Genomic DNA, 14,969 nt, shown 5'->3' with positions numbered 1-14,969 from the left:
GGGAGACGTTGGATAGTGTAAGATATGACAAAATAATAATTTATAAATTATCAAGGGTTCATGAGGGAGGGGGGAGCAGGGAGGGAGGGGGAAAGTGAAGAGCTGATATCAAGGGCTCAAGTAGAAAGTAAATGTTTTGAGAATGATGATGGCAACAAATGTACAAATATGCTTGACACAATGGATGTATCTATGGATTGTGATAAGAATTGTACAAGCCCCCCAAAAATGATTTTTAAAATGTATTTTTCTTATTCCTTCTACATTATCTAACATGGAAAACTACCTACCCCTACGTGGCTTGCTTTTTAAGTTGAACTAATACTTAACAATTGGGTAATTATGTATTTTGGTTCAAATTTATGGCTTTCTTGATAAATCAAAAATGTAGTATCTATTTCCATATGTAAAACCCTGAAAATCAGGTACATATGAGGGGTACCCCCTCAAAACAAACAAACAAATAAAAACACCAGGAAAAAGCACCGTTGGGTAAAGTTTTTGTGGTGTGCATTTTTCTCCCTAGGCAACCATTGAGCAACTCGCTCTGAATTAGTGCACCTAGGTCACACTGAATTTTTTTATAAAAGCAGTTTTGTTCGAACCTCATTTTGTTTGTTTTGTGATGGCCAATTTACGAGAACAGTGTAAGCTGTGAAATGTTGTTTCTTACTCGGGGGAAAAATTCCACAGAAATGTTGTGATGCTGAACACAGCTTACAAGGACAGCGCTGTGGGAAAAACTCAAGTGTATGAGTGGTTTTCTTGTTTCAAAAAAGGTGAAATGTCGATTGCTGACAAACCTATTTCTGGACGTCCCTCAACTTCCCACTGGATAAAGATATCAACTCATTTGGTGTTCATTCCACCAAGTCACACTGTTAATCAAGTTTCCTATTTTGAGGTTCTGAAAAGATTGTGTAACGGTGTAAGACAAAAAAGGCCTGATTTGTGCAAACGGGGGACTGGTTTGCCACCACGACAATGCACCTGCTCCTGCAGCCATCTCAGTGTGCTAGTTTTGGGCAAAAAATAGCATGCCTCTCTTGCCCCATGCTCCTTACCCACCTGACCTTTCTCTGTGCAACTTCTTTTTGTTTCTTCAAATGAAGTGGGACATGAAAGGACAGCAGTTAGACTGAGAAGAGATGAAGAAAAAGCAAGGACAGTGCTGTCAACCACCCAAACGGAGGAGTTTGAGAAATGTTTCCAAGAACGGAATTGCAGATTTGACAAATGTATTAAGTGTAATGGAGAGTACTTTGAAGGTGATAAGGTTGGCTTATAAAAAAATTTTAGCATATTGCTTTGAAAATAAATTTCGGTTTTCTGTATGCTTTGTTTCCCCGTGTTCTTTGTATCCCAAGGTCAATTGTTAGTTGCAAAGTTGGGATTTTTGTTTGTTTGTTTTTCTAGTATCAGTGATCAGTATCTTTCTATGCCCCTCCCCCCCACCACCCATGTCTTTTAAAACATGGAGAATGAGTGTCTTGAGGACTCCACCTTAAGAAAAGTGGGGGATAATAAATAAAGATCTGTGAAGAAATGAAGAATTATCTTGCCAAGTTTGAAAATGTACATTTCCTTTAGTGAAAAACCAGTGAAAACATACATAACGTTACAACTTCTAGCCCAAATGAATCAGAAGTTGCATTTGTAATTACCTTTGTAATGCAGTGAAACGTTTTAGAGGGCCTGCAGAAATATTTCCCTCCCTTACCAGGTTTGGTTCTGTGTATGTAAATTTTGACTGATGGGACGTTTCAGGAATCCCTTCCACCTGTTGGAGTTTTGTGAGATTTGGGGGATGCGACTTGGCTGCAGCTAACAGCATCGCTGTCCCGCATGTGTGAGGATGCCGTGCAAGCTGGTGATATGTGAATACGCGGGAGTCGTTTCTACTTTTCTTTTGTTCTATATCTTCTTTGCCACACGATGTTGATTTTTTATTAAAGCTTTATTAGGACATTTAATGGTAGTGATACTTTTTTAATGTTCTGCAGCAGTTTATAGAATTTTATTCATCCTTTATTTCAAAATTTTAAATACCTATAAAACTACTTAAGTCCTAATTCTTTTCCCCTTTTATTCAGGTAATCGACTTCTTGATATATTTTCATAATGTCGACTTTTCTTAGGACTTTCAAATGTTATTGGGAGTAAAAGCTTCACTTATGTTTTAAAAAATATCCTCCCCCTGTGTTCCTTTTATTAGCCATCTCCTCCGCTAGTTAGATTTGTCTGTTTGCCTTTCAAAAGACTGATTCTTGGATTTATTTCTATATTTTAGGTTTTGTTTACGGAAATGCTTAAACATGTTTAAAAATAGAGAGACTATGCAAGGAGACTTCAAAAAGTTCATGGAAAAATCCTATGATCTCTTAGCTTAAATTTCCCATAAATGTTTTGAAACCTCCTGGTCCCCAATATATAAATCACATTGCTACCCTTCCTCAGCTTGCAGCCACCATCAACAGCCTCCTTTTGGATTAATTTATTAATGATAACTATTTTCAATAGGAAAGCTTAATATTTTATTATTCAATTTACCACTTCTTTAATTTTGTTCTTTGTTTTATAAAGCAATTATAGGACTTGAGGGAGTGAAACCAATAAATATGCCTGGCTTTCACAGCCTGTATTTATTTATTTATTATAATTTAAAAAATACTGTTGCATTAACTTGTGTTGTGTATTTGCTGTACAGTTCCTTAGTGCAGTGTTTACTGAATTTGGTGATTTGGGTGCCTAGATGGCTCGACATAGTGGCTACAACAATGAGCTCCACCCTAAGAACCATTGTAAGATGGGGCAGGACCACGCTGAGTTCTTTCTGTTGGACATAGGACTGCTGTGAGGTGGACCTGACTCTGACACCTAGTATCCACCACCCATTTATCAGTTTGTCACATTGCGGTCGTTGCGGCGGCTTGTGTGTTGCTGTACTGCTGGGTGAAGCTATGGAACCGGCGTTTCAGATGCATGCCTGCAGGATCGTGTGCGGTAGGGAGATTTCAGTGGAGCTTCTGATTTTCTAGTTTTGAAAAGTAGCCAACAGACAGTTTATGGTTTGCAGTAGAACATTGTCTGCCGTATGTTAGGTTGTGTCATCAGGAGGGATTGGTTATAAGAGGAGAACGTCTTTCTTTTTCAGTGGAACTCCAGTAAAGGCCACAGATTGATGGGGAAAATATCACAGCTACAGGCACAAATATGCTGGCAATCATCGTGAGGATTGTGTGGGACCGGGCGACTGTTCACTGTATATGAGTTGGAGTCATCTTGGTGGCCGCTAACAATAGTTCTTTAATTTTGGAATTAAATAACTATTGTCCGGCACACTCAAAGGGGCAGTTCTGCCTGGTCCTATAGGGTCTCTGTGGGCATCATTGACTCAACGCAGTGAATTTGATGCTAGTGTCTCATGGGAGTGTCACTGAGATAGTGTCTGAAGCATGCTTCTAGATCTCCCCAAAGAGTAGTTTTGTCCCTGATGATGAGTCATTGATGATCATCAAAGGACGTCCTGACCTTCACCTCCAAAAAAGCTGGCCAGTGAGTGACATCATGCTGGTGGCGTTACAAGGGGCGACTCCAGCCTCCTTTCTTTTCGACTGAGAAGCCTGGTTTGGTAGCTTTGTTCGTCAAGCCCCCACCGGGAGTGGCTGGGCTTCTCATGGTTGGAGTTCTGTCTCATTTCACAGTGCTCCTCAGGTACTGTCTTACAGACTGAGTGTTTATTTGAGCCTGCTCTGCTACTGCTTCCCTGTGTATAAAAATATCGCATTTCCATAAGAAACTTGGAATTAGAAAAGGGTAGGGGAAGCTGGGCAGGGAGCCAGTAAAACACATTGGCCAGTAACAAAATACACTAACGGAACTCTGATGCCATTGTAAGAATACATCCTGTTCATTGTAAGAATAGCCTGGCCAGAGGAACGGAAACGTTTAAAGAGTGGTGGGCAAAGTGCCCCACCTGGAGATGGCAGGCTAGGCACGGCGACTCTAGGCTTGGGAGACTTCTTTTCCTGTGTTTTCCTGACTGCCTGGCCTTGTCTGATGAGCATGTTCCTTGAGACGATCATGTGTATGTCTTGTCTCTGGATTTAGCCATTTTGCTCCTTGAAATGTGCTTCCCTGGTGGCACCGTGGCTTCAGTGCGTGACTACTCACTGGGAGTGTAGCCATGTGAACCTGCTAGCTGCCCCATGGGAAAAGCAGGTGGCAGTCTGTTTCTGGAAAGATTGCAGCTGTGGAAACCTGGGAGGGGCAGCTCTTCCCGGCCTTGTAGGGCCCTCGGTGTTGAAATCAATGGATGGCGGCAGATTATAAGTATGCATTGCTGAGTCCTGTTTGGCACAGTGGTTAAGCACTTACTTGACTGCTAAGTCACAAGGTGGAAGATCACTAACTGCTTCACAATGATTACATGATTCCATCATGATTACAGCTCGGACAGCACTGTAGTGCAGTTCTCCTCAGTGCTTATGGGTTCGTTCTCTCTCTCTCTCTCTCTCTCTCTCTCTCTCTCTCTCTCTCTCTCTCTCTCTCTCTCTCTCTCTCTCTCTGTATGTGTGTGTGTGTAATAGTTACTCATGGGGCTGCAATCCCCAGGCTCAGCAGTTTGAAACCACCAACTGCTTCACAAGCAGAAGATGCAGTAGTCTGCTCCCATCATGATTACAGCTCGGGCAGCACTGTAGTGCAGTTCTCCTCAGTGCTGTATGGGTGCTCTCTCTCTGTCACTCATGGGCTGCAGTCCCCAGGCTCAGCAGTTCGAAACCAACAGCTGCTCCACGAGAGAAAGACTGGACTTTCTACTCCCATAAACAGTTACAGTCTCAAAAACCCCAGGGGTCATTATGAGTCAGCATTGATTCAATGGCAGTAAGTTTGGCATTATACACACACACACACACACACACATATACATTCATACTATGATTTATTATGCAGTGATTTTAGTTTAACTCTAATGAGCCATAGTATATTATTTCTATTGTTTGGGAATTCACATTGCCCATTAGAGCCGAGATAGAATGGACAAATCAATTTTATAGTGTTTCTCTCTTGCACACACATAATTTTTTTTCTTTTCAATTTCATTTATTTTCACTCGATGCAATAAATACAGATCTTTCTGGCAGAATTTGATGCTTTGATTTAGGAAATATTTTATTTTTATTTGGAGTAGTACAAATTGCTTGATTTTGTATATTACAAGTTTTCACTCTGAAATGAGTTCTTTTTGAAACTACATTTCTCTAGACCAACGGGTCTCACTCAACCTGTGGGTTGCGACCCCTTTGGAGGTTGAATGACAATTTCACAGGGGTCACCTGAGATTATCTGAAAACACATATTTCCAGTGGTCTTAGAAACTGAGACACCACTCCTCTATCGTCTCCAGGCAGATTCATGCACATGCAGGTATTGCCAACCGACTGAGAAAGAAGCTATTTCAACCTTCGCCCTGATGTTGGCTTTTTACACATTGTCGCAAAATGTAGCAAGGTAGTTTACTAGTGTTATATTAAGACTATTATTACCCATGCTACACCATGCTTCAAGGCAAAATTTCATTTGTAATTAGAAATAAATATTTCACAGTATATAATTATTATTTCTGTGATTAATCATTATGCTTTATGTTCCGTTTGTAACAATGAAAATATCAAATATTTACGTTATGATTCATAACATTAGCAAAATTATAGTGATGAAGGAGCAACAAAAATCATTTTGTGGTTGGGGGTCACCACCACATGAGGAGCCCTGCATTAAAGGGTCGTGGCATCAGGAAGGTTGAGAGCCACTGCTCTAAACCAGGGGTCCTTAAACTTTTTAATGGGGCCAGTTCACTGTCCCTCAGACCTGTTGAAAGGGCCAGACTATAATTTTAAAAAAAACTATGAACAAATTCCTATGCACACTGCACATATTTTATTTTGAAGTAAAAAAACATGGGGCAAAACACCTGGTGGGCTGCATATGGCCCGCGGGCCGTTGTTTGAGGATACCTGCTCTAGACTGTATTTTCCCACTTTCTAACCACCAGTGTAAATTTGTAGGTATTTTAAAACCCAACCCAGACTTTAGAAACATTTTGCTAGATATTATATTTAACTTGGGGCATAGACTAAGGTTGTTTTAAAATACCAATATAGTAATGGTAGTGATCAGTTTGCTGAAAGTTTATGTGGTCTTGATTCTATTTAACTTCCTGTAATAGTCATTAGTGATTGTTCTCCAGCTCAGGAAGCATGTGAAGTTTGCACAAATGCTTTAGCCTCTTGTAAAGCCACATGTATCAAATTTCCACCATGCCATTTACCTTCTGAGGTAAAATTGACACACCTCAAAGCACGAGGAACTGCACAGAACTACGAAACACACTTCTGTCAAGAACACCTTATCTAAAATCTACAAACCCACTTTGAGATATTTCAAAAACATAGGTGGCCTCATTTCAGCAAACATTAAGAAGAATATTTTAACTTGAAATACATTTGAAAAAGTAGTTTGATTTTGACATGTGTTCACCTTGTAGAATAGCCAGGCTTTCTTAGGTATGACTGGTTCACCCCAATAGATGATTTTTTAAAGGAAAGCAGTATTCAAGTGATATTTTTTATTTTGATTAGTCAATCTGTGATTTAGCTTACAGGTGACTTCGGGGGATTGTATGGCTCAAGATTTTTACGAGTATCTCAGGGCAGTGGTCTATGGGACTCTGTTAGTCTCAACTGGGCCAGTAAGTCAGGGCCTTTTTTTAAATAGTTTTATTCAGGGCTCATATAACTCTTATCACAATCCATACATACATCAATTGTGTAAAGCACAATTGTACGTTCATTGCCTTCATCATTCTCAAAACATTTGCTCTCCACTTAAGCCCCTAGCATCAGGTCCTCATTTTCCCCTCCCTCGCCATTTCCCCCTCCTTCATGAACCCTTGATAATTTATAAATTATTTTGTCATATCTTGCCCTGTCCGCTGTCTCCCTTCACCCACTTTTCTGTCATATGTCCCCCAGGGAGGAGGTCACATGTAGATTCTTGAAATCGGATCCGCCTTTCCAACCCACCCACCCTATGCCCTCCCAGTATCGCCACTCTCACAACTGGTCCTGAGGGGATCATCCATCCTGGATTCCCTGTGTTTCCAGTTCCTATCTGTAACAGTGTATGTCATCTGGTCTAGTCAGACTTGCAAGGTAGGATTGGGATCATGATAGTGGGGGAGGGAGGGGGAGCATTTAGGAACTACATCACACCCTGACTGGCTCATCTCCTCCCCGAGACCCCTCTGCAAGGGGATCTCCAGTGGTTGACAAATGGGCTTTGGGTCTCCACTCTGCACACCACCCCTCATTCACTGTGGTAAGATTTTTTTGTTCTGATGATGCCTGATACCTGATCCCTTCGACACCTTGTGATCTCACAGGCTGGTGTGCTTCTTCCATGTGGGCTTTGTGCTTCTGAGCTGAGTTAGGACTTTTTAAGACATTGAGTTCTTTCCCCCTGCTTGTTTGTCTTTCCAGCATCTGGTCATGGAGCCACTTTATCATAGTGGCATAGTGTTTTAAAATGTCAGGTCATATAAATGTATTAATATTTTAGTCTTTGTGGACCATATGTATCTGTTGAGATGACTCAACTCTCTAGTCATAGTGTGACATTGGCTTAGGCCCCAGAGAATCAAAACCAGTGAAGATTATATTTTGTGTGTATATACACAGAGACACATTTATCTCAAGGAAATGGCTCAAGTAGTTACAGAGGCTGGCAAGTCCCAAATCGGTGGGCTGAATGACAGCTGATGCCGGCTTCTGACTCATCTCTTCACACAGAGCCCAGGAAATGATAAGCAGGTATATCTCTCTTGTATAATTTTCCATCTTCCTACTATGTTTTTCCAGTGGCTAGAATAAATTCGAGATTTCAGAGTTGTGTTCTCGTGTGTCCAACTTATCAGTACTTAACACCTTTTTACAGAAGCATAGCTTTATTTAAGCCAACTCCAGAGAGGGTCTCAAAACTGGGGATTGGATAGTTTAGTACTTCCGAAATGACATTTGGGAATATATATCTAAGCTATTCCTAAGAAATGAGAAGCTGTGGTTTTTTGCAATTCCGAGTTGATTTTTATGATTCTACTCTGCTCTAATCTGTGTGCTAAATACAAGAGAGGATGTTTTTCCATTCACATTTGTTTGTTCCCGCTGTGTGCCCTATAGCATGCTAATTCCTAGAGATACAGAGGTGTGTAAAACAAATTCATGGCTCCTCGCAAGTAGTACACCAGCACATGGGGGAGGCAGACAAGTAGATGGATAGTTCTAGCGTACAGTGGTAAGCAGTACCCTGAGGGGCAGATCTACAATTCTTTGGGAGTTTGGGAGGAGATGCACATGGCCTGGCCTGGGGAGTGGGTTTCCGGGGAGCCTGCCTGCAGGAATTGACAGTGTACAGACTCATGCAGAAGAACATAGGCTCAATTCAATTCAGAGAATCATTGTGTAGAAAGAGGCCTTAGGAATGATTACTTTCTTTAAAATTAACATCTGTTCTTGAGAGAGCGCATCGAGCTGCTAAGAATAATCTATATTTTGGATAACTTTAGAATGGAAACTATTGTTACGTGCCTTAAGATTCTAGCTAATTAACAGTTATCCATGCATACATACATGCACATATGAGAAAAAATTTCATGGCTCTCATTTCCAGTCATGATTGTACACGCCATTGCATAAATGTCACGTATTGAATATTTTACCAAAAATATCTAGATGCCGTGTTTCACTTGTGTTGTCCTTTTGTATTCCCAAGGAATGGAGTCGGTGAAAGGAGGATGAGAGGGTGCGCAATGATCTAGTTACCTTGTTTCCAAATGTCTTTGGTTTTCTTTGTTCTTTGCTGTCCTGCAGATGGCCACTTTGAGACTGCCATCAGTCCTCGCCAAAGTAGGACGTAGACCATTGGCTTTGCAGGCTGCACTATGCCAGTGGACCTTAGGGTCCCCTGAGACCATTGTCCTTTGGAGCTTGGAAGGAGATGCCCATGGCCTGGCCTGGGGAGAATTTCTGAGGAGCCTTCTGGCAGAAATTGACAGTGTACAGAATCATTCAGAAGAACATAGGCTGAATTCATAGAAATTATTCTTTTTTTTTTAAATTATTTTTTATTTTTTAACAAATTATTGGGGCTGATACAATTCTTTTCACAGTTCATACATATACATACATCAATTGTATAAAGCACATCTGTACAGTCTTTGCCCTAATCATTTTTTTCTCCTCTTTTCTTCTTTTACATTTTATTAGGGACTCCAACAACTCTTACCACAATCCATACATATACATACATCAATTGTATAAAGCACACCCATACATTCCCTGTCCCAATCATTCTCAAGGCATTTGCTCTTCACTTAAGCCCCTTGCATCAGGTCCTCTTTTTTTTTTTCCCCCCTCCCTCCCTTTTCCCCCCTCCCTCATATGCCCTTGGTAATTTATACCTCGTTATTTTGTCATATCTTGCCCTATTCGGGGTCTCCCTTCCCCCCTTCTCTGCTGTCCCTCTCCCAGGGAAGAGGTCACATGTGGCTCCTTGTAATCAGTTCCCCCTTTCCAACCCAGAAATTATTCTTTTCTTTAAACATTAACATCTCTCCTTATGAGAGAGAGAAAGAGCGAGAGAGCGAGAGATCAACTTGGTCAGCATCGAGCTGCTGCGGGCCTCGTGACTTATCCTTCAGTCCAGCAACTCATTTGGCTGCAGCTGAGACGTTTACAGAACTCCGCCCTCTGTATGCTACCACAGTCCTGGGTATAGTTGCAGTGTAGGTAGATACCTGTGCAGAAATATCCTCTGTCAAATATCTATCTACGCTTCTCCTTCCTATACCTGTTGAGCTTGAGTACCTGTCCACGTATCCATTCATAGAATTTGTAGTGGAGAGACTGGCTATGTAATAGTATTTGCTCATCTAGCCTTTCACCCTTGTACTGCTCCTAATGCCTTCATTTCTCTTGATCATTTGTCACTGCCTCGTTCCCATTCGTGCAAGTTTTAACGTGTCCACCCTCTAGGTAGCGATGTGCCCTCCCGTCTTACCCTGGTAACTACTCTTTCCTCTTGCGAGTCCACCTTTTCTTGACTGTTTGCAGTCGCGGCCTGCATATAATATTTATTTTCTTGTGTCTAACTTAACCCAGCATAATATTCTCCAGCTTCGTTCATGGTTTGGGGTATTTGACTGTTTATTCCTTTAGCCACTGAGGGTTTTCTTCGGTTCCTACCGTCTTTTTGCTGTTGTGGCTCGTGCTGTGATGAACATGGGTGCGCATACATCTGTCTGTGGCGTGGCTCCCGTGTCTCTAAGATACATACTGGATAGCTTGATTGCTGGGTCTTCTAGTATTTCAGTTTCCTACTTTTAAAGCAAGCGCCATAGCATTCTCCACGCGGCCCTGCAGGAGTGGCCTAGCCAGTGGGACAAGCAGACAAGTAGATGGATAATTATAGTACAGTGTGGTGTCCTAAGTGGCAGAGAGACAGACCGTTCCCTGGGCGCTTGGGAGAGATACACTGGAGCGAGCCTGGGATTCCTTTTCACCATCATTTGTTGTTTTCTGCTTTTCAAAACTTTACTATTAATGCTGGGGGAGATGGTGTTCCATGGTTTTGGTTTGCATTTGGCAGCATCATAGTTAAAGAGTTGGGCTGCAATCCACGAGACCACAGTTTGAAACTACCGATTGCTCGATGGGAGGCAGACAGGCTTTCTACTCCCAGAACAGGTAACGGTTTCAGAAGCCCACAGGGACAGATCACTTTCAGTCAGAACTGATGTGGTGGCAGTGAGAGAGTGACTAATGGTCGCAAGCGTTTCTTGTGCCTGTTGGCCACTTGAGTAGCTTCTTTGGTGACGTGTCTATTCACGAGTCATCCACTTTTAATTGAATTAGCTGTCTGTTTGCTTCTTGAGGTGTTGGAGTGGGAATTTTAGAGATTAGTCCCTTGTTTAATATGCCATCATCACTTTTTTTTAAAAGTGGTTTATGGATTTGCCTTTTATTCTTTGGGTGAATTTAAAAAATAGTTTTACTGGCATATGCTTCAAATGTAGCGTAATCATTCAATCCTATAAGAAGACTTGTGCATCCATCACCACAATCAATTTCAGCACATTTTCTTCCCATTTTCATTGCTGTGAACTCCCCAATCCCCCCGCACCCCACCCCCCTCCTCGGCCATGCCCTTCCTATTTTCAGGAGCTACTTCTTCCCCACTTATTTCAGCGTGGGAGCAATGTCTGACCTCCCCCGGCTACATGCAAGATGAGACATTTTCCCACTATTTTCACAAGGATTCGGGTGTATAATTTTCCTTTCTAGCGGTTACTCTTTATGGCTTTGGTCAGAGTTATTCCTGCTTCAGAAAATGACCTTGGGAGTCTTCCTTTCTTCTCAATAATGCGGGATCGATTGAGTAGAATTAGTCTCAGCTCTTCTGACTGGTTTGTTGACTGTTGCTGTGAAAGGTGCCGGGACCCACACCTTTCTGTAGTCAGCAGGTTTGGCATGGCCTTGTCAAGCTCTCCTTCAGTCATGTCCGTTTCAGCCACGTCACGGCGTCTGCTCCCACTCAGAGCAGCCTGTGTACAGCAGAGCGAAACCCGGCCGGGCTGGCTCCCCGCTCACCCTGGTTGTGGTGCCGGAGTCCGTGGTTGCAGCCCCCCACCGTGTCGGGCCCTCCCGTTGAGGGACTTCCTCTCTTTTAGTGGGCCTCTCGTTTACCAAGTATGACGCTAGTTTCCCGGGATTGCTCTCTGCTGATAACATGTCCAAAATCACGAGACAAAGTCGTCTTGCCAGCCTCATTTCTAAGAAGCAATCTGGCTGTTCTTGCTCCAAGACAGGTTTATTTGTTCATCTGGCAGTTGAGAGTACTCTCAGCCAGCTCTGCCAAAACTAGAATCCAGATGCACCTGCTGTTCGCCTGTCTTTCGCATTCATTGTTCGACTTCCGCATGCGTCTGAAGTGATTGCAAACACCTTGGCTTGGGACGCATGCATCTTAGTCCTCAAAGAGATATCTTTGCTCCTTAAGACTTTTGCAGCAGAGTTGCCCAATGCAATCCTTTTGACTTATTGATTAATTCATTGATTGTGGATCCAAGTAAAATAACATTGGTGAAACAGTCTTTCACTTATCCCTGATGTTGACTCCTGGCCCACTTGTGAGGTGTTTGTTTTCTTTTCACCGGGTTCAAATCCACACTGAAGGCCCATTGGGGTCTTCATATGGACCCACCTCAGGATTACACCACCTGCATATTGCAGGTACTTAATGCACCTTCTCCTACCCCAGTGCCACCTTCTCTTCAGAGAGCCAGGGTTCTTAGACTATTTTCTACTTTACAGATTGAGTAAGATGATAAAGGGATACAACCCCGATGTACACCTTTCCTGTGCAATCTCCTTAATTGACCTCTAGTTTACCTTAATGCCTCTGTTTGTTTGTTTGTTTGTTTGTTTCTTTTTCCCCAAGGTCTCTTCTCTCTAGGGATGGTGAAGTCAGGCCAAGTCTCCGTGAACCCTCCTTCAGGATGAACCACCTACGAGACGAAATGGACAACGCTCTCAGTGGGAGCCAGAGCTCTCAGGCTTCTCTACGGGACGTCCATTCCATCAACCCCACTCAGCTCATGGCCAGGATCGAATCCTACGAAGGAAGGGAGAAGAAGGGCATATCCGACGTTAGGAGGACTTTCTGTTTGTTTGTCACTTTCGACCTCTTATTTGTAACGTTACTGTGGATAATAGAGTTAAATGTAAGTGTTTTTTTACCCCATGATTTTATAGTAATGTTTCTAGAGAGAAATGATCCTCTTCTTTTTTTATTGTTTCTATCTCATTTAGTGAGTTACACCTTTTTCCGAGTGAGGCAACATTTGGACTGTTTCCAGCCGATTGAGTCTTTCTTGTTCCTTAATAGCATTGCTGAAAACAAACCTCATTTAATTCAAGCTCCCTTTGAGATTTAGACATTTGAAGTCATCTTCTGTCACAAGAATCTAGCGCTTCTTCAAAGCCTACTTCTTTCACCTTCATTCCTTAATAATACTATCAGGAAATATTTGCTAATATCTAGGTAGTGATAGTATTCCAGAACTAAGCCAGGCCCACTGCCATTGAGTCAACTCTGACTCGTCGCAAACCTCCGTGGGGTTTTTAGTAGACCTCTTCGAGTAGGGAGGGATCCTCATCTTAGTCTGATAGGGTCTGAACCAGCCTCTCCTGTGGTAAGAAGCCCAGCATCAAGCCCACAGTGTGTGCCAATAGGAATATTGTTTGCTATTTAGAAGGTACCCCTGGCCAAGCACAATGCAATGTGATTTATAGGAAATGTGTTAGAGAAATTATGAAGCTGTAATTGACAATTAATGTTACTGCCTTTGAGCCGCAAATGTCAACCTCTTAATCTGAAATTCCAGTTAATATTCTGAGTCACAGCCGTAATGTCAATTCTGGACCAGACTTTAATAATTAGAGTCATCGAATTGGTTTCATCATGAATCCTGATGGAGGAACAAAATTCATTTTGAAAGCAGACTCTGAGTCTCTATATTTAGATCAAGTAATGCAAATGTCATGAAAATAAATTTTCTCCTCTTTAACATTTAATTTAGATAAGTTCTCCCTTACAATGAAGGATTAGTAGGCGATATTACAGAGGGCTTATACAATTGGATAATATTCATCTCATTATTTTCCATAAAGATAAAAGGAAACGGAAGCCTCTATTCTGTTTGAAAAGGCTGTTTTATTTGACTTGATTACCAGCCCATCAAACCAATTCATTACAAAACACAGATTCCCTCTGACCACCCCCAAAATGCGTGGAAAAATATATGAAGAACATAATAGAACTTTAGTGATCATCAAACAATAGAATTTTAATTCTAGAGAGCCCGTGAAATGATTAAGCAGCCGGTCGCTTTGTTTTGCAGCTAAGGAATTATGGTTCATAATGACCTGTTTAAATTCCCATCATTAGTGGCTGAACTGAGATTTCAACCAAGATTGTGTAGCACCACGTTTTATTTGTTAAGAAGGTTTTTTGGCCGAGGCTCAAAGCACCTGCATGGCAATAGTCAGTGCAGCAAACATGTAATGCAAGTGAATGCTCCCACAAATAAGAGGAAGCACCTAGTGAGCAAGTAACCAGGAACAGTGGGTCTGGGTCTGTGTTTTAGAAAATAAGATTTGTTCCGGCATTACAAGATGAATTTACTGTCATCTTTCTGTTTACAAATTTTTCTTCTGTTAACTTAGCCTCATGATATGTCTCTCTCTCTCAAAATATATATATATTTGGGCTGCAAACCTCAAGTTCATCAAATCAAAGCCACTACAGGAGAAAGGCCAGGCTTTCTACTCCTATAGAGTGCTAGTCTCTGAAACCCACGGGGGCAGTTCTACTCGGTCCTGCAGGGAAGCTATGAGTCAAAGTTGACTCAATGGCCATGAGTCTGGATGTTTATATGTTTGGGTCCAGCTTGGATCCTTTACTCAATTTTTAAAAATTTCTTTATCAACCATTTTATTGGGGGGGGGGTGTTCCCATACTAATCCATCATTCACTTGTATATATGTTGTCATCAACATTTCCAAAACATTCTCTTTCTACTTGAGCCCTATGTATCAGCTCCTCTTTCCTCCACCCTCCCTCAATTTTTAAAAGTTTTCTATAATATGTAGGTCTTAAAACTTTATTGTTTAAAACTCATTTTGATGGATCAATTGGGGGATGAAAGAATGTTTATATTACCTTTTATTTCCCTCACTGACTGTGACTTTCATTGACAAAAAGTAAGTTAAGAAGACTGCAAAGTTTACAAATGCCATGCGTGAATAAAATAAACTTAAAATTTAAATTTTAAACTTTTTTTAAAAACT

At 41.6% G+C, this 14,969-nt stretch overlaps 1 protein-coding gene across 1 annotated transcript in view; it reads left to right on the top strand.

Annotated features, from left to right (window-relative positions):
- Nucleotides 1-14,969, top strand: part of STARD3NL (STARD3 N-terminal like) — a 47,490-nt gene that overhangs the window by 16,658 nt on the left and 15,863 nt on the right. The window contains exon 2 of the mRNA XM_075558186.1: nt 12,559-12,841. Within this exon, the coding sequence (XP_075414301.1) occupies nt 12,617-12,841 (225 nt within the window). The 5' untranslated portion in view covers nt 12,559-12,616. The remainder of the gene's footprint in view (nt 1-12,558; nt 12,842-14,969) is intronic.

The sequence above is a fragment of the Tenrec ecaudatus genome, chromosome 9, assembly GCF_050624435.1.
Source record: "Tenrec ecaudatus isolate mTenEca1 chromosome 9, mTenEca1.hap1, whole genome shotgun sequence".
NCBI classification, from domain to species: domain Eukaryota; kingdom Metazoa; phylum Chordata; class Mammalia; order Afrosoricida; family Tenrecidae; genus Tenrec; species Tenrec ecaudatus.
Note: the sequence above shows the minus strand (reverse complement) of the source record. Positions and strands in the feature narration are given on the sequence as shown.